The 18,719-nt window shown below is 56.5% G+C and overlaps 1 protein-coding gene across 1 annotated transcript in view; it reads right to left on the bottom strand.

Moving 5' to 3' along the window:
- CELSR1 (cadherin EGF LAG seven-pass G-type receptor 1) overlaps positions 1–18,719 on the bottom strand; it is a 134,082-nt gene that overhangs the window by 48,211 nt on the left and 67,152 nt on the right. The window contains exons 5-7 of the mRNA XM_049115060.1: positions 14,207–14,429; positions 10,935–11,050; positions 10,475–10,563 (exon numbers count right to left, since the gene is read on the bottom strand). Coding sequence (XP_048971017.1) covers positions 10,475–10,563; positions 10,935–11,050; positions 14,207–14,429 — 428 coding nt within the window. The remainder of the gene's footprint in view (positions 1–10,474; positions 10,564–10,934; positions 11,051–14,206; positions 14,430–18,719) is intronic.

Below are 18,719 nucleotides of genomic sequence, written 5' to 3'. Positions count from 1 at the left end.
CGGCTTGGCCAGCAGGCTCCCCAGCTTTTCTGGGAACCAGGGATTTATGCAGATTTGCTCAGAGGGGGGTCTTTTATCCAATGAAGAGCTCAAAATAGGGGTTCCGGAAGTTCATGCAGAAACTTGGGGTGACTTCCTTCTCTTGGACGCTCTGCTCAAGGCAAACTGAGGGGACATCCAGGCACCGATGAGAAGCTCAATCCCTCCACGCGTGGGGTCTCCAGATCTGACGGTCGGCTACCTACGCTGCACCAGAGGTGGGGCAGCAGCCCCTGGGGCCCGCGCACCGGCAGAGGCACCCAGAGCCTGGGAGGGAGGGGCCCCTGGGTTCCCAGAGGCCGCCCCTGCGCTCAACACCCCCCCTCCCAGGACGCACAGCTCCTGGAGGGCCAGTCACCCCAGGCTGCAATGATGTATGGCCCACGGGGTCACCCTTGCAAAAAGCCTCTTCAGATAAAGGCAGAAAGGCTTATAGGAGACGTGCAGGCTTACACACTCACACGTGTGACTACACACATTCCCCAGTATGCCTGTGCCCACACACGTGGGTGCACACTCCTGCGAGGCCCTGCCTACGCCAGCTGGGACCCTAACAGACCCCACTCCATCCCCAGAGACTGGACAACAGCACAAAGCCTCACAGGCCCTGGGCTCCCCCCAGCGTCTGGGAATCCGGGTTAGCCCTTGGATCCGCGGAGCCCACGAGTGGGTGAGACCCAGTGGCCCCAGCTTGGCCCAGCCCTGGCCCCCATGGCCTTGCTCTGTGACTCAGTTTCCTCCTCCACTAGGGGTGGATGTGAGGACCATGGTCAGTAAATGTCCTCGTCCCCAGGGTGGGGCCCCCCAGAAAGCTGGAAAGGATGGGGGGTGTGAGGCAGGCGGCAGGTGCAGGATAGCGACAGCGTCCAGACCGGAGCCCAGGCCCGAGGCTGACTTTCCACAACCAGGCCGTGGAACACCAAGGCCCCAGGGCGCGGCTGCGTGAGTCCCGGCCAAAAATTAGGTTTCCACAGCAGGTGGCCGTCTAGCATCTGATGAGGCCGAGTTTGGACAGGAAGCATGTGAGCTCCAGCCCCCGGCCGCCCACGGGCCGGGGCCCCTGCCTCCCTTGGGGACCGCCAGCCCGGATCCCCGTAGAGGCCGCTCACGGGCTTAGTCCTCTCCGCCTGCTGGGTTCCCAGGGAGGCACCGAACCTTCCAGGCCCAGATGAAGGCTAACGCGGTTGCAGACACTGCCCTCGGACGCGGCGGGTGAATGCTATGCCGCGGGTCATGAGAGCGTGGATATTGGGTGTTTGTCCCCTACCCGCTGGCGCAGACACAACAGAGGTCATTCCCGTCCTGGAGAAAGTGGCTGCATCCCGGGGAAATGCCGCCGCCGGGGAGAAACGAGCGCGCTGGCGCTGCGGCCCGGAGGCCCGGGCGGTAACTCTCAAACCCCTGTGCCTGCAGCTCTGCGTCGGGGCAGGGGCAAAGCCCGCGGGACCCCTCCCGTCCCAGAAAGGCTTGGTGGATGCGGCAAAAGCTTCCCTAAACGTTAAAAAGTATAGCTTCTTTGTCTCGAACATTCTGTAGATCGAATGGGCTCTTTAGCAGAAGGTTGAAAGGAAGAAAACAAAATTGGTTCACGGTCCTGTCTCCCAGGTGAGTCCTGCTGAACTCGTGAAAAAATATAAAACACAGAAAGATCACAGAAAGCTACAAAGTGAACACGAGGGACGTCTTTTGCGTCCTCTTCCTGCCCGCAGTTGTCCACCACGCGGCAGACTGTTCACAAAAGAGCCACGACGACGCTCCTGTCCCAGAATCATAAGGAATGATAAATATCTGACGTTTTAAGACATTACACTTTGGGGTGGTTTCTGACCTCGCAGAAGGTTTCTGATACATGCTGTTGATGGATTTGGGTTTTTTTTTGGGAGGGGGTACCCTTCATAAAAAATATGCATATGTCAGCACATGTTTTTTTTTTCTCTTTTCTTTTTTTTAAGATTTTATTTATTTAATTGAAAGACAGACAAAGAAAGCATGGGCGAGGGGAGGGTCAGAGGGAGAGGGGGAAGCAGACCCCCCGATGAGCGGGGAGCCCGACGTGGGACTTGATCCCAGGACCCCCCGAGATAATGACCTGAGCCGAAGGCACACCCTTCACCGACTGAGCCACTGAAGTGACCCCAGCACATATTTATAAACCTTTCAAAGTTCCTCTAATTAAGCCTTTTATTTTTAAATAATTTTAGATGTGCCTGCAATTGCAAAATAAAAAATAACAGAGATCCCAGGTGCCTTTACCCCGTTTCCACCAACGGGAAACATCCTGCAAAAACGGTGGGAGTGGGATCCCTGGGTGGCGCAGCGGTTTGGCGCCTGCCTTTGGCCCAGGGCGCGATCCTGGAGACCCAGGATCGAATCCCACGTCAGGCTCCCGGTGCATGGAGCCTGCTTCTCCCTCTGCCTGTGTCTCTGCCTCTCTCTCTCTCTCTCTCTGTGACTATCCTAAATAAATAAATAAAATATTTAAAAAAAAAAAAAAAAAAAACGGTGGGAGTGTCACAGGTGTGACAACCTGGTGGGGACGCTGACACGGCAGGACGGAGAACATTCCATTCCCACTGGGACCCCACCTGTTGTCCTTCCACAGTCACGCCTACATCCCTCCTGCCCTCCCCTCGACCCCAGAAAACCACTGACTCGTTCTTCTCCAAGTCTGTCATCTCGTCACCTCAAGGATGTTTTATAAATGGAATCACGCAGCACGTAAGCTCGGGAGGCTGGCTTTTATCACTCAGCATGTGTCTCTGCTGCGAGCACCCGAGTCTCAGCCCCTGCTCCTGGAGACGGACGCGCCACGGCCCGTCTCACCATTTGCCCACGGGGGCCACTGGGCTGCTTCCAGGCGGGGGCTGTAGTGAACACGCGTGTACAGGCTTCGGCGGGGGACATGAGCTGCACGGAGTCCCGAGGGACCCAGCCCCTGGTTTTTCTTCTTCTGTGCGTTTTTTTTTTTTTTTGTGCGTTTATTTTTAAGATTTTATTTATTTATTTGACAGAGAGAGAAAGAGCACAAGTGGGGTAACTGAGCCACCCAGGCACCTCTCTGTGCGGTCGTCATCTGGTTTTTATACCAGGGCACCACTAACGGCCCAGGGACCTGGGAAGCATCCCTTCTTCTTCTATTTCTCTGGAAGGGACTGTATAGAATTGGTGTCATTCTTTAAACATTTGGTTGAATTCTCCAGTGAAACCATCTGGGCCTCGAGAGTTGACTTTCGGGAGTTTTTAAATGACAAATTCCAGGGCACCAAGGTGGCTCAGTGGTTGAGGGTGTGCCTTCAACTCAGGGCATGGTCCCAGAGTCCCAGGATCGAGTCCCGCATCGGGCTCCCCTCGAGGAGCCTGCTTCTCCCTCTGCCTGTGTCTCTGCCTCTCTCTGTGTGTGTCTCACGAATAAATAAAATCTTAATAAATAAATAAATAAATAAATAAATAAATAAATAAATAAAAAACAAATTCCATTTCCTTAACACCAAAGTGATCATTCGATTATTTACTTATTGGGTGGATTGTGGCAGCTTGTGTTTTTGAGAAATTGGACCATTTCATCTGGGCCTTAAATGCACATATGTAGGGTTGTGTGTGAAATTCCTCTGCTACCCCTGCTGCCCGCAGGGTCTATAGGGAAATCCCATTTTCTTCCTGACATTGGGAACTGTGTTGTCTTTCTTTCCTCGTCAGTCTTCCTAGAAGTTTACCAGTTTTACTGATCTTTCCAAAGCTGTTTCATTGATTTTCTGTATTTTTTTCCAACTCCTCTGGTTTCTATTCTTATCTTTATTATTTCCTTCCTTCTGCTTGCCTGCTTTGACTTCATTTTACTCTTATTTTTAGAGGTTCTTAAGGTGGAAGCTTAAGATTTCTGATTTGAGACTTTCCTTTTCTTCCTCAGAGTATTTTTAGTGCTATGACTTTTCCTCTCAGCACAGCTTTAGCTGCGTCCCACGTATTTTGTATTTTCATTGCCCCTAAATTTATAACAAACTTTAGACAAACTTCCTTCTTTTCTTCCTCTATTTTCTGAATAATTTAATACGTCAGCCATATCTCTGTTAAGGCCCCTTGTTCCCAGCACCTGTGGGAGTCACTGGTAGAGTCAGGCCCACAGAGAGAATGGCTTGCAAGTCAATGGCCCCAGTGGGCCAGCACACTGTTTAAATAACAGTAAGGTGAAAAAGTAAATAGCCATATTGAGAATAACAGCAACAAGTTTCTCACTGAGAGAAAAGAGTCATAAACATGAAAAAAGAAAAACCAGAATGACCCTGTCATGTTGGGATGGAAATCAAGGTTTTCAAGAAGTAGGGATGAAAGAAATATGAACTTCATCAGGTGCGTACATGTCTATGCACACACACACTCACACACACATACATGTCCGAGCTCTGCCCAGTGAGGGAGATGGTGAGTGAGAGGCCCCAGCAGCAACGAGCACACCTGGCACCTGGATCTTGGTTTCTAAATGCCATTCATTGAAAAAAAAAAAAAATCCAGAGTTTTGTAGATAAATGGCTGATTCCGTGGCTGGGGCAGAAATAGTAGAAAATAGACCTGGAATGTCTTTTTCTGCCAAAAAAGCAAAGGAGTGCTAATAAAAACAATGGTGGTGCCAAAAGGCCGGAGCTATATACAGCTGGCACTTACACCTGCGTCCCTTTAGCCAAGTCTGAGACATGGGCCAAATAGGAAACAATCTGAACATCAAATTGATGAAAACAAAAAGTTACGCTCCATCAAATAAAAGAGGAATTTGTGAAACCATAGTAATATAAATAAATAGAAAGAAGAGAGAACTCCTTGTTACAGCAGAAAGCCAACCAGTACATGTGGAGAGTGTGATGGAATTAGAACATGGCCGACATTCAGCACAGTGACACCTGACACAGGTGTGACCACTGAAGGAGCTCAGACCGGCAGGTGCAATGCGAGGAGGACACATACGGGGCGGGGAGGGGGGGGGGAGGAGGATAGAGAATAATAAAGCAAAGGTGGAAAAATGTCAACAGTCGGGCATCTGGGCAAAGGGAATATGAGTTCTTGTTTCAATTTTGCAACTTTTTTGAAAGTTTTCAATTTGAAATTAAAAACTATATGGCGTGGGGCACCTGGGTGGCTCAGTCAGTCAAGCATCCCGACTCTTGATTTTGGCTCAGTCACGATCTCAGGGTCGTGAGATTGAGCCCCTGTCAGGCTCTTCGCTGGAAGGGGGGTTCTGCTTGGGATCCTCTCTCTCCCTCTGCCTCTGCCTCTCCCCTTGCTCGCGCTCTCTCGTGCGTGTGTGCTCTCTCTCTCTCAAATAAATAAATAAATAAATCTTTAAAAAAAAAACGTATATGGTCTACAACCTGGTCTTCGGTGTGCTTGTTACACCCATGAACAACATTCTTAGCGATCTTTCCACATCAGCACCCAGAGCTCGACCTCATTACTTTTCAGGGCTGCACAACATCGCGTTGCATGAACAACCCTCCATTCTACTGAATACCTTCCCCGTTCCTGTAGGCTGGACTCTACAAAAGAATAATCCATCCCCTTCTATAAAAACGATAATTACAAATGCTGCCATTTGTGTGATGTTGGAAACACGTACGTGCCTGTCACTCTACTAAGAGCCATTTATTTTCCATCTTTCTGGACGCATCTCACAAGGATAGGCTCTTGGGGGCTCTATCACAAACAACAGCACAGCCCACACACCTCCCTTGTCCGGCCCAGTGCTTGGGGGAGGAGTGGGGAGGAGAGAGGTCAAGGTCATGCAGGCCTATTTGTCCAGAAGAATCAGCTCAAAGGTGGTACACACCTCTGCTCCTCCTCCTCCTCCCTCTCCTTCCCCCCTCCCTCCCTCTACTCTGGAACAGGAGCTCCCACGTGGCAATGGTTTGATGACTTCTGTGCCTGGCATGCAGTAGACACTCAATAAATGCTCCATGTTTCCATGAATGACCATGGCATTAGGAAAGGGCTGCAGGGAGTGACCAGGAGGACCAGGCAGCCACAGCCTTAGGACCACACACCCATTTAAGCACAGGGGTCTGTAGGACTGACCCCAGGAAGGCTTCCATCAAAACCAGCCTGAGACAATGGGGCACCCAGATGGCCAGTCGGTTAGGCATCGGACTCTTGGTTTCAGCTCAGGTCGTGATCTAAGGGTCGTGAGATCGAGCCCCATGTCAACCTCTGTGCTCAGCACAGTCTACTAGAGTTTCTCTCTATCCTTCTGCCTCTGCCCCCCTGATTGTGTGCACACGCACGTGTGCATGCTCTCTCTCTCTCTCTCTCTGAAATAAATAAATCCTAAAAAATGACAAAAACAAAAACAGAAAACCCAGCCTGAGATGAGACTATGGGCAGAAGCCCTGGAGCTTTCTGGAACACTCAGCGAAGCAGAGGGGGACCTCCCCCAACCCCAGAGTGTGGTGTATGGGGTCATTCCTCTGCACTGCCCTACACATTGCCCACTTCCCTCGGGACACCTGGAGTTTAATGTGTGGCTCAGACCCAAGAGGTTAGGAGGGACTTGAAGAAACCCAGGGTCTGAAGTGCCCCAGGCTAGGCAGAGTAGCTCCCAAGGACGGCCTGCACCGGGCAGCCCCTTGTCCCAAGGTCCTGGAAATGTCAAGCACCTGGCTGCTCCGCCCAATTAGAAGCAGAGGATGCTGGTGCTGGAGGGAGACTTTCTGTTCAGCTAGAGCTCCCCTTGTCTTTATGAAAATACTTTCAGCGCTTGGCAAAGGCAGCCCACATCATCTCAGAACGCCCCAAGCAAGAACAGGTCAAGCCCATGGAGGCTTGTGCAGCCAGGCCCATCACGAGGGTCTCCACTACCTCGTCCAGGCACGTGTGTCCCCCACTGAGGTGTCTCTGGGGATAATTCTGGTTGTCATAACTGGGGGTGCTATTGCTGGCACCTAACAGCCAGAAGCCAGGGACACTGCTCAACATCCTATAGCACACAGGACAGGCCCCCGGAACAAAGAATGAGCCACCACTGATGGTGTGTCAACAGTGCCGAGGTGGACACACCTGCGTAATGTACCTCACCTCCTCCTAAATCCCTTCTTCACCCAACGTCGAAATCCCAGTCGAGCTGGCCCAGCCTCACACACCACCTTCACCACCCATCATCTCCGAGCCCCAGTGCGTCCCAGGAGCACCCCTCCCTGGCACGTCCACGTCTGCCCAGCAGTCGGGACGTCACTCTGCAGACTCCTAGCAGGCACGGCTGGCTTGGGCGGACACTCCCTGATGCCACAGCCACGGTAGTCACGAGTAAGATCCTTGTTTCCCCAGGATCTTACTAAACATCTCATCGATGATGTGACTCTGCCCCCAGCCCTGGGCTGAGAGATTCTGGGACAAGGCGAGGGGCCTGATCCCTGCAGATGCCCAGCATGAGAGCAGCACCGGGCACACAGCAGGTGCTCAGGGAGTGAGGAACCCCCATTCACGGAATCCTCTCCAGGAAGAACAAAAGACGAGCCGCCTACGTGAGAGCTGTTTCCATAGGGAGCGCTGCCCCACGCCCTGCCCCACGGCCACCCCACAACCAATCCTGAGTTCCAAGTGGGAAAGGCAAACCTTCCCCACTGGGCTCGCTCACTCTTCTGCACGTTGGGGGGTGCGAATATTTATGCTGCAAAACAGCCTCAGAAAAAATGCACATGTGCTTTTGAAAACACCTTCCCAGAAAAAAGCCCAGCTCTCATGTGTCTTGCCTTCATGGAAGGCAAATCGCATGGATCTCATCCCCGGTGTCATCAAGGAGAGAAAAGTCATCGGACTTTGCCCTGCGCCCTGCACGGGAGGCTGACCCACGTGGAACGTATCCAGGGCTCACTGTGTCTGTCTTCTGGCTGGCTCTGGCCAATGGGAGCCCAACAGGAGACGGGAGGGAGGGCAGGGCGAGCCGTCGGGGCGGGGGGGGCCTCCACCGAAGGTCACTGTTCCACACCCGCAGCTTCTCTTCACGACTCGGTCTTTGTGGGTTCAGCCCTACCCTTGTTCCTCCAGACCTGCAGACGGTCACGGCCCTGCTGCTGCCACCAGACCCGAGTCACACATGGGCCCCCGTGGATGCCCCTTATTTTGGGAATAAGCCCTGCTGGGACCACCCTGTTGGAGGGCTCCCTGTTTCCGGGGAGGACCCTGCCTGATAAGGCAGCCCCAGGCCCCCGCACACTTAGGGAGGGTCACGGGCCCCAGGGGTTCCCACACTGATGCAAGAAACGCAGAGCAGGGCACACCTTGGAGAAACGGGTCAGGGAGGGCACGGGAGGCAGAGCAGAGGTGGCAGGTGAGCGCAGGGAGGGACGCAGGAGGGGGCCTCTGACTGCACCATTCATCCCTCACTCCCTGCCCTGAATTCTTCACATATGTCGTCTGGCACACAGGGCGCAGGTGAGGGCGCAGGGCCCAGGTGCTCAGGAGCCCAGGCAGGTGGATCCACACTTAGGCCCACAGTCGGCACGGACGAGGTTCGAGGGCACAGCCAGCCGCCCTCAGGGACCTTTCCCCGAGTCGCCTTTGCTCCTTTTTCCGGGGCTTCCCGCCTTGGGGCCAGCAGCCCTCCCCGCCACCTGCAAACGGGCCTGCAACCTGCGGAGCCCTGCCTGCCTCACCCAGGAGCATCGCTGCCGCTGGGGAAGAAGGGCCTCGGGCGGAGATGAAGAGTCACGTGGAAACAACAGGACCCCCTCCCGCCCCCGCAGGACCCTGCCCGACTGCGTGACCCGCAAAACTCCGGAACAGAGGCTTGAAGACACGCGAACACGGCCGAGTTTCTTCCATCGAATGATCTCGGGCAAGAAAGGAAGGAGCTGACCCCGGGGCAGGATGGGCCTAATCCCGCCTGAAGGCCTGGCGCAGCGGCTGAAAGGCTGGCCCTGGGCACGGAAGTGGCGACCACAGGGATGCACCTCTGCGCGGCCCCCATGGGGGCTCCCTCCTCTGGGACAGTCCAGGGATGCCGCAGAGGGACCTGACCTGGGGTGCTACGCGGAGGGTCGTGGCCGGCAGGCAGGCGGTGGCTGAGGACAAGGTACTAGGAGCAGGGATGGCCCAATCAGGGGTCCCGACCCTGCTCAACTGTTGCTTGGGCCATTGGATGATTCTGGAACCCGCTCCGTGCAGGCACCTGGATGGGGACGCTGAGGCCAACCCAGGTCCTGCAGCCCAGAGCCTGCAGCCCGGCCCGGGGAGGTGGTTCCCACACAAGCAGGGAGGAACAGTCACTGCGTGTGCTTTCTTTGCTTTCCTGGCAGAGCGTGGTCTCCGTAGGGTCCCCTCGGCCTCAGCCGACAGGCTGGCACCCTACCTGGCACTCAGCCACTGGAGAGTGCTGACTGCTGGTGTCCAGCCCCGGGAACAGCGCAGTGGCAAGAGCCTGGGGCACACAGGGCTGGCTCAGAGGGGTGCAGGGGCAACGCCGTGGGGTGGGATGTCCTTGCAAGGTGGCAGCACCTGGCCCCGGAACAGCGGGGAGGCCAGAGGAGCTACAGTAGCTCTTACTACTCCCCCTCTTCACTCAAGGGCGTGTGCCCGGATGTGTCTGGGCCAGAAAACCACTGACCCCAGGTCCCCATCCTTGGGCCAGGAGGGGCTCAAGCCTCACAGGTGCTCTGCCTCCATTCTGCGTCCTCATCCTTCCCGCTGGATGCGGGAAAGCTACCCAGCCTGCATGAACAGGGACACCCGGGAGCGTGGCTCTGCCCACGCGTCGGTCCTGCTGGCCAGAGAAGATTCAGGCAGATGGAACAGTACCTGAGCTCCGAGGGGGTGTGCCCCCTGCCACTGGGACACAAGGGCACACGGCATCACCCTGTCCTCGGGTGCTCCTCACCCTCCAGGTCACAGGAGCACAATCTCCTTACCTGTGCCCCAGAGAAGGCCGTTGCCCCCCGCACCCCCGGCGGGAGGCACCCCAGGGCTCCCCAGGGAAGAGAAGAGCCGTGAGCAAAAACCACAGTGAGGAAAAATGGGACGTTCTGCTGAAAGTACTTGCTTCCTTACGAGCCAGAACACAGCAAGAAAAGATGAAACCAAAAGTGCCCACACCTTCATCACACCATTTCCTCTGACGCTCGGGTCACATCGAGTCTGAGCGGATAATTCTGGAGCTGAATGCACAACCACCAGGGATGGCCGGAGCCAAGGCAGCCGCAAGGAATAAACGCCTTCCATGTCTTCCTCCGCCGCAGGGTGACTCCCCGGAGTCCCTGAATCTCCCCAGCCCCACACAGGGATCAGGGACACATTTATGCAGCCCCTCAGCCACCCCGCGTTGCCTACGTTAACTTTTCCAGCCAGCGTGGGTACTTTTTTATGTTTCAGAGTGTGGACGGCTTAAGACAGAAAAGCAGCCAGGGCCCTGCCAGTGGCCACGCAGGCTGGCGAGAAGCGGCGTGGGGGGCGCCCCTCCTACCTTGTTGTAGTACTGCACCTGCACCGAGTGCCAACGACCGTCGCTCACGCCCCCGGGAACCTGCGGTGTCACTGTGGTTGTCGTCTCACCTGCAGGCGGGGGAGGTCCAGAGAGAACACGTCAGCGGGCCACTAAGGAGTCTGGATAAACGTTCTCTTCTGACAATGCGCATCATGTGTTTAATGGCTTTTAAAATAGTTTTAGTCTACAGAGGTCACAATGATTCCCCATTTGGAAATTTGAGCTGTGTCTTCGGTATCTTCGGCGTTGTAAAGGACACTGCCGTGAACACCTCTGTGCGTTCCAGATTGCACCCCCCCACTCGCCCCCCGGGACAGGTTCCCAGTGGAATTAGGGGACTGGTGGGTGAGCACCCGTAGGACTGGAGGGGGGGTTTCCACCCAACAAGGTGTCCGGGAAGGGCTCAGAGAGCTGTTCCTGCTTGGCAAGGGGGTCCCACCTGCTGAGAAGGTGAGCTGCACCTGCTCGCTCACAATCTCCAGGGCAATGAAGTCATGCTTCTCGTTGAAGCGGCCGTTATACAGCAGCAGGGCGTTCCTCTCCTGGGTGGCAAACCTGCGGGGCCAAGCAGAAGCACGTCACAGGAGGGGTGACCCCGGACCAGAGGGTCTGCAGACGGCGAGAGCAGAAATGGGGGCTGCCCAGACGCGACAGGCCCAGCCACCAGCGGCCGAGCGCGTGGGGCCAAACGTAGGGAGGACTCTCATGAGCGTCCCCGGGCACTCATTGTTCTCATCGGGAGTTGACAGCCCATAAAACCTGCTTAGCGATGTTCTTTTCTGGAAATAGGAAACCAGATTCCAGAGGAATCTGGTTTCCACGGCCCTGTAGAAACTGAAAAGATGACATCTGAACGGTGTCCTATGAGCCACTGAGCCCATCAGAGATGTCTGGACAGAAACACATGCAGTGCATCTTCTGCGACTGGAAACAGGTCCCCACTCACGTTCACCAGGGCTCGGGGATGCCGTACCCCCCACGCAGGGAGGCTGTGTTGATGACTATCTCGGGGCCTTTACACGAGGTCCCTCTGCTCCCAAATACTACACGCCTCCCCACCCCACCCCAGGGCCTTTGCACTTGCTGCCCCCTCTGCCAGGAACAAGCCTCCCTGGCTCTGCAGATCTCTCAGGAAGACACTAATTGCACTTTCTGTAACTCGTTTGATCCACGTCGTGCCCCCACCCCATCGACTCTATCACATCACTCAAGTCTATTTCTGAAATTCTCCTGCTTATCCATTTGTGTACAAGAACCTGTGGTCCTTAAGGGGAGGGACTCTCATTCGCCACCACAACCTGGGGCCCACAACAGGGGCTGGCCCGTAGAAGCACTTAATGATGACGTCCTGAATAAATGGATAGATGAAAGAGCACGATTCAAAGAGCAGATCCATGAAAACGAGCAGACCTGACAGACCTCAAGCATCTGACACATGAAGAGCCACTTATTTCAACAAGAGATACCTATTCTCAGAGATCCTCCGCCCAGCCCCATGGTCCCAGGAAGGCCAGCTGCACTGGCCCAGGGGCTCCCTGAGTCACAGCCACAACCCCGGACGCCCTAGTCACATAGAACCTGGAGAGTCTCCTCTATGAACAGGGACTGTTTCCCGAGGGGGCCGGTCGTGGGGGAAATTATTCCTTTGGATTTGGGGTTGGTTCATCTGTTTTCATGCACCCAGAGACTGTCAAGAGGATGTGACCCCAGCCTTTCCTTCAAGGGCCTTAAAATGGACATTTCTATGATTTAGACGGCCGCTCGCTGGGAGGCTGCACTGCTGTGGCCTCCTCTTTGGACCACGGTTGGAGCTGGTACCGCATGTTGGTGCCAAATGGTCCCGCGTGGCCACCCCCCACCTGCCACCCTAGGGTAGGCACCCAGAGGTCCGTGCTGGACACGGAGCCCTAACAGGGGACCCAGGGCCAAGGGGAGGGTCCAGACAGGCAAGAAGAAGAGGAAAGACTAGAAACAGAGACCAAGACTTGGCGAGGGGACCAGGAAAGCAGAGCACACAGGATGGGGGCGGCTGTGGGTGCACAGGGCCGCGAGGGAGCCCAAGCACTGGGCAAACAGGAACCAGAGCGAGGAGAGTCCACCGTGAATGAAATCACCTGAAACAGAAGTTTCCTGCCGGTGCCCAGCCCAGCTCTCCCCGCCAGGCACCTGCAGGAGGCCCCCAGGGCCCCGTCCCCAAGCTACCAGTCCCCACAGAGGAGCTGCTCTTCTGCTCACGTTTTGGGAGGATTTGGGGAGGATTTTTCACAATGTTTGCCTTTGAAGTCACTTCCTAAAGCACTGCTCACTGATTTAACTGTGCCCTGATGTCCCAGCCACGGCCACACACACGGGAAACTGCCCCGTATCCTGCCGTCAGATGAAATCACCTAAAAATACTAAATCGGGCAAGCAAGTGGACATCACATTATGACCCTTGGACGTTTAATTAAACGCTTTAGGGCAGCCTGAGTGGCTCAGTGGTTTAGCGCCGCCTTCAGCCCAGGGCATGATCCTAGAGACCCGGGATCAAGTCCCACGTCGGGCTCCCTGCATGGAGCCTGCTTCTCCTCTGCCTGTGTCTCTGCCTCTCTCTCTCTCTCTCTCTTTCTCTCTGTGTCTCATGAATAAATAAAATCTATTTTAAAAATGCTTTATATTTTAGTTTCTAAGTCTGGAGCCAACAGACTTCCTGTCGGTTTCCGACAGGTGTGCCCCGGGGCCTGCCCACCTCCGGCACCAGGACTTCTGGTCACCTGTAGGTCAGCCTCCCACTGGGACCCCCTCCCGCGGCTTACTCGCTGGCAATGGTCACAGCATGTGAGTGAGGACTGCCAGCCACGCCCAGGTGGTGGGTCGCCGCGGCTACACGGACGTCAAGATCACATGCCCCAGACGAACGCCCATCACACGCCAGGGATACGTTTGTCAGAAGACATAAAACACCTCTGATTCAGGGGGCAGGCGCCCACAGAAGCACAATGTTCTAAACATCAGGCCACACGGGGCAGAGAGTGGCCAAGAGGAATCCCACGGCAGAGCCCTGGTTTCGGAGGCTGCGTCCACGGGGTGGGCCTTCTGAGTGCAAGACGTGTGGGCTGAGGGCAGAGCCCTTTCTGAGCAGGGAAAGAGCCAGGATCCAGGGCCCGGCAGTGCGGCCCAGCTGAGCAGTCCACGTCGAAGGCTGCCACCACGTGTCTGCACTACAGCCAGGGGAACGGGTGGGTCATGGGGGGGCACCAGGAAAGCTGGGCACGTCCGTCCTCTGCTGCCCCACGCCCTCACAGCGCGCCCCAGACAGGGCCCCTCACTGGCTGTTCTACAGGACATGGGGGAGCCACGGACGGAGGGTCAAAATAAAACAGCAACAACCTCAAAACCATGGGCCTCCAGGTGACCCAGGTGACCCTAGCCTCAGAACTATTTTTACAGTCAAAGGAAGCGGCTCTCACCCCGCTGTCCTGAAATTCATTTTTTTTTAAGTAGTTCCACACCCAACGCGAAGCTTAAACCCACATCCCAGAGATCGACACCCAAGATCAGTAGTTGGACGCCCCACCGACTAAGCCACCCAGGTACCCCCTGAAATTATTCATTTTTGAGCTCAGAACCCCCAGATCGGCCGGTGGGGCCGCTGCAAGACCCAGGCAGAGAGACACGATGCGCGGACACGCAACGCTCCAAGGACAGGAGCTCTGGTGGCGCCACACTCACGTGAGGGAAACAGTGAAGTGGAAACGCTGCCTCAGGCCTCGGAAGGTGACAAAAGACCGGGGCGGGAAGCTCCTGGTGGTCACCTCGCAGTAGGGCCTCTCGAACTCGCCGGGAGGGCACACGCAGTGGAAGCCGCCGATGAGCAGGTTGACGCAGGTGCCTCCGTTCTTGCACACCCCGTTGGCACAGCGGCCCGAGCGCGTGCTCACCTCGCAGTGCTCTCCTGGGGGATGAGACAGACAGGGAGAGGTTACCCCGGACCCCGGAACCTGGGCCGCCGGCGCCGCTGCCTGAGGAGCTGCGAGACCGGGCCAAGGGTTAAATGCCGTGTAGACGCTGCAGGACCCGGGGGTTCTGAGGACGGAGACACCGTTGTCCGGAGCGGTGGCACCCCTGCTCCCAGTGGGTAATCGCAGGACGGGTCCTGGGAAGCACCCCCGGGGGCTCTTCTGCAGGGGGCCCCATCCCTGCCTTGCCCTACCGGGTCCCCGCACTCTGGGGGGCAGAGTAACATGCAGGGATGGACACCCCTCTCTTGGGAGGGAATCACCTGGAAATGGTGACACTAACCGGGATCCTCACGCGCCCTCCCACACCCACGCCTGGGGCGGTGGCTGTGCAGTCAGAACAGAGGGAGACTGGGGAGCACACAGGAGCGCCCTGCACCCCAGCCCCCCTGCCCCGCTGCCTCTCATGCACGAGCCCCCCGCAGCCCGCCCAATGCTGGGCCCCCCCATTTGTAATTCCGTCAGGCCCTCCTGCTGGCCTAGAAGCTCTCCAAGGGCAGAAGCCTAAACCTCGGTGACAGCAGGGTTCCGGAAGCTTCCCCAGAGACTGCTTCTGCCCCAGAGGCCTGTCAGACCCAGGGCACTCAGACCACATCCGCTGGGATGCTCACCAACTGGGGGGACCCTCAGGGAGGCAGCTGTCCATCCTGAGCTGACCTCTGCTGACCTCCACGGCCGCCCCCAGGAAAGCCTTGCGGTTACTCGGAGGAGCTTATGTTGGGGCCACAGGAGAAACGGACCTGCCGCCAGCATCCGAAACCAGTGGCGCTCCTGGAAGACGGGCGCTTTCTCTCTCCTTCCCCGCATACCCCCAATGCTCACCCCCAGTTCCACAGACTGAGGAAGTGCAACTCGCTTGGCAGAGGTGGCTCCAGTCTGAGACCGTCAAACACAGGGGGTGGGGGGGCTCGACGCTGCTGATGTCTCCCTGAATCCCACGACGTGTGGGGCAGCAGGCCAGTGACCCCCTCCCCAAGCTAAGGCCCCCAGGGCCAGGCACAGGTCAAGTGGGGTCTCCTCCTCCGACCCCCTGGGCAATGTAAGGAGGCTGTTCCCCGGGGCAGGGCGCCCCCAGGGAGGCTTGGCTCCCACGCTGCTGGGAAGTGAAAGGAAAGGGCTAGAAGCCCATGGACCCGCCCAGACCCCCTCGCAGCTCCACCCTCCATGGACACCGACACCCCCCCAGGTGGCCCTGCCACTGTGCCAGGCAGGCTTGGGCTCATGTGCACACACATGCTCACAAGTGCACGCATGCACATGCACACTCAACATCACACACGCTGCACCTCCACACATGTACCCACACATGCGCCCCTGCACTCACACTGAGCTGCACACCTGCTCACACAATCACGCCCTCCCCCCCGCCTCCACTCCCACAGCAGCGCTCCTGGCCTCCTCCAGGTGGATGGCCCGAGGCCTTCTCAAATTCTCTGCGTTCATCTTAAATGCTTAGCTTAAGGTGTGTTTGTCCTTCATACACTTCAATTTCTCTAATCTCTGCTCCAAAAATGTGCATGACATTTGGCAGTGTTTGCTCTCCGAGTTCCAGCTTGGCCTGTCAGGGGCCAAGTACAGCGTATCCTGGAATAGAGCCGCCGCGAGGGGACGGGGCGGGGTGTGCTCCCCAAACCGTGACGGCAAACAAAGGGAGGCCTGGCACGGCCCTTCCCACGGCACCCCGCCCCAGCGTTCCAGAACCAGCCATGCGGGCTGTGGTCCAGACTGTCCCACGTCCACCTGGATGAACCTGAAGCCGACGCCCCTGTCGCCCCTCCCGGGCTCTGCGTGGTCTGTGTTCCTCCTTCCAGAGCAGTTTTCCGTGGCTGCAGGGACACTCCCTTCCTCAGAAGGAACAGGAAGGATGGCCACGCGGGGACTTGCGGGTTCAGACCGTCTGGCTGTCACAGAAAGGTCGAAACACAGACCAGGGGCTTATCCCTGTCCCTCTCTTGAAGATCGTGCTGTTTTAAATAAGCTGTAAATATGGGGAGTCTGGGGGGCTCAGCGCTTGAGCTGAGCTGCCTTTAGCCCAGGGCGTGACCCCAGGGTCCCGGGATCGAGTCCCCGTCAGGCTCCCCGCAGGGAGCCTGCTTCTCCCTCTGCCTGTGTCTCTGCCTCTCTCTGTGTGTCTCACAAATAAATAAATAAAGTATTTTAAAAAAATAAAAATGGATAAATAAGCTGTAAATAAAGCTAAGTCTCCATGGAGCTGTTTGTTTTGATGTTTTAACCATAATGTTTTTGTTTTGTTTTGTTTCATTTCCAATCCTATTAGTCTCCTAGGGCTGCTGGGACAAATTACAACAAATTTGGTGGCATAAACAACAGGAATGTGTTCTCTCCTAGTTCTGGAGGCCAGAAGTCCAGAATTAAGGTGTGGGCAGGGCTGGCTTCCTCGGAGGCTCCAGGGGAGGGTCCCAATCCTTCCAGGTCCTTCTGTTTCCCGTGGTTCCCGCGGTTCCCAGGCTGGTGGCCACGTCCCTCCAGTGTCTGCCTCCATCTTCACACGCACATCTGCTCCGTGTCCCAAATCCCCCCTCCTTTCTCTCACAAGGACACCCCATCCCTGGAGTGAGGGAGACCCCAAATCCAGAATGATTTCATCCTAAGAGCCTCAGCTAATACATCTCGAAAGACCCTGTTTTGAAAGGATGACACGTTCTGAGGTTCTGGACATGAATGTGGGAGGGACACTACCTGACCCATGGCAGTCCTCTGTGCTTGTCCTAAAACCACGATCGCAGTAAATTTTGGCCTCAGTGAAGAGCGCCCAGAGGGAAGCAGCATCTGACTCTGCGGAGCTGCGCCCCTGGCTCCTGGGTGACGCTCAGCCCTGGCTCCTCTGCCCTCAGGAGGGCTCTCCCCCAGGCTCGTCCAAAGGCCAGTAAGGGGTGCAGCACCCACATGGGGCCAGCTCCTCACCCCCACGGCCAGGCTCAGGCCCTCTCCTCGGGGCCCCACCCAAACAACCCAACCACTGCCCCAGGAAGCCCAGACCTCAGACCCCATCTTCCTTTTGCCAAGGCTGTTGTCCTCGGGGTCCCCTCACTAGGGGAAGGTCCCACCATCCGTCCAGGGGATGCAAGCCCAGAGTCACCCCCACTCCTCCTCTTCATCCCCATCAAGGACCCCCAGCCACCTCCCGGAGTCCCACATCGCTCACCTCCACTGCCGCCCGCCCCCCCAGCTACGCAGCCCCCCGTCCACACAGACACAGCATCCTTGCCACGGACGCCTGAACCCAGGCCAGTGCCCACTGACTTACTATCCTACTTGGGCTTCACATAACGCCCGAGAGAGCCTTTCAGGATGCTGGCCTTGCCAGGTACCAGCTTAGAAGCCATTCAATGCTCCATAAAGACCCCCCTCCGCCCCGGGGCCTGGCCCTTAGCCATACCCCCAGCCCCCACGCACACCACACCTGCCCCTGCACACCCCACACTCCGACCACACGGGGCCCCAACATTCTTGGTGGGTGTGCACCACCAACAACGATAACCGAAGGTGACTGTCCTCCTCGGGGCCTGGCCTCTCTCCGGCCTCTGGGGGTGGCTTCCCTGTACTTGGATGCAGCCCCGTCTCAGGCATGCTCCCCTTAGCTTCACCCGTCCGCCTGACCAGGTCCAAGGGTGCCTGTGACAGATGCTAAAGGGCCTGGAAGCTTCCTTCTAGAGAGCGTGTTCCGGCTCCAGGGTGGCACCAGCCGTCTCCCTAGGCTCCAGGGCGGGGGCGGGGGCTGCTGGAGCCAAGCCTAAGAATGTCCAGCACACAGAGGGTGCCAGACACAGAGGGGGCGCCCGACAAATGCCCAGCACACAGCAGGTACGCAGCACATGCTCGTGAAATGAAGTCATAAAATGCCAGGATTTTCCCAGGTCCAAGCCAGTGATTAATGCTTGCACAAAATTATAAAACCTACATAATTCATATATTTGATTCAAACAGTGTTGGGAAAATGTTGATGTAATGAACCAAGAATTGCTTTTATAGTTTAAACACATCTTCTCTAGAGAACTCGGAGTGTTCGGGGGTTTCAGACAACCTGGGTGAGCCTGGAAAGCTTTCCCTGTCTGGGGTCTAGGACCCCCACTCAGAGACCTGGGGTCACCTGAGGGCGCTTCCCACAGCGGCCACTGTGGCCTGTTTACACTACCTGATAATCCACTAGCGCGTTGTCTTCAATGCATGTGCCATGCAGCGGGGGTGTCGGTAAGTCCTAGGAG

Source organism: Canis lupus, chromosome 10 (genome assembly GCF_003254725.2).
Source record: "Canis lupus dingo isolate Sandy chromosome 10, ASM325472v2, whole genome shotgun sequence".
NCBI classification, from domain to species: Eukaryota; Metazoa; Chordata; class Mammalia; order Carnivora; family Canidae; genus Canis; species Canis lupus.
Note: the sequence above shows the minus strand (reverse complement) of the source record. Positions and strands in the feature narration are given on the sequence as shown.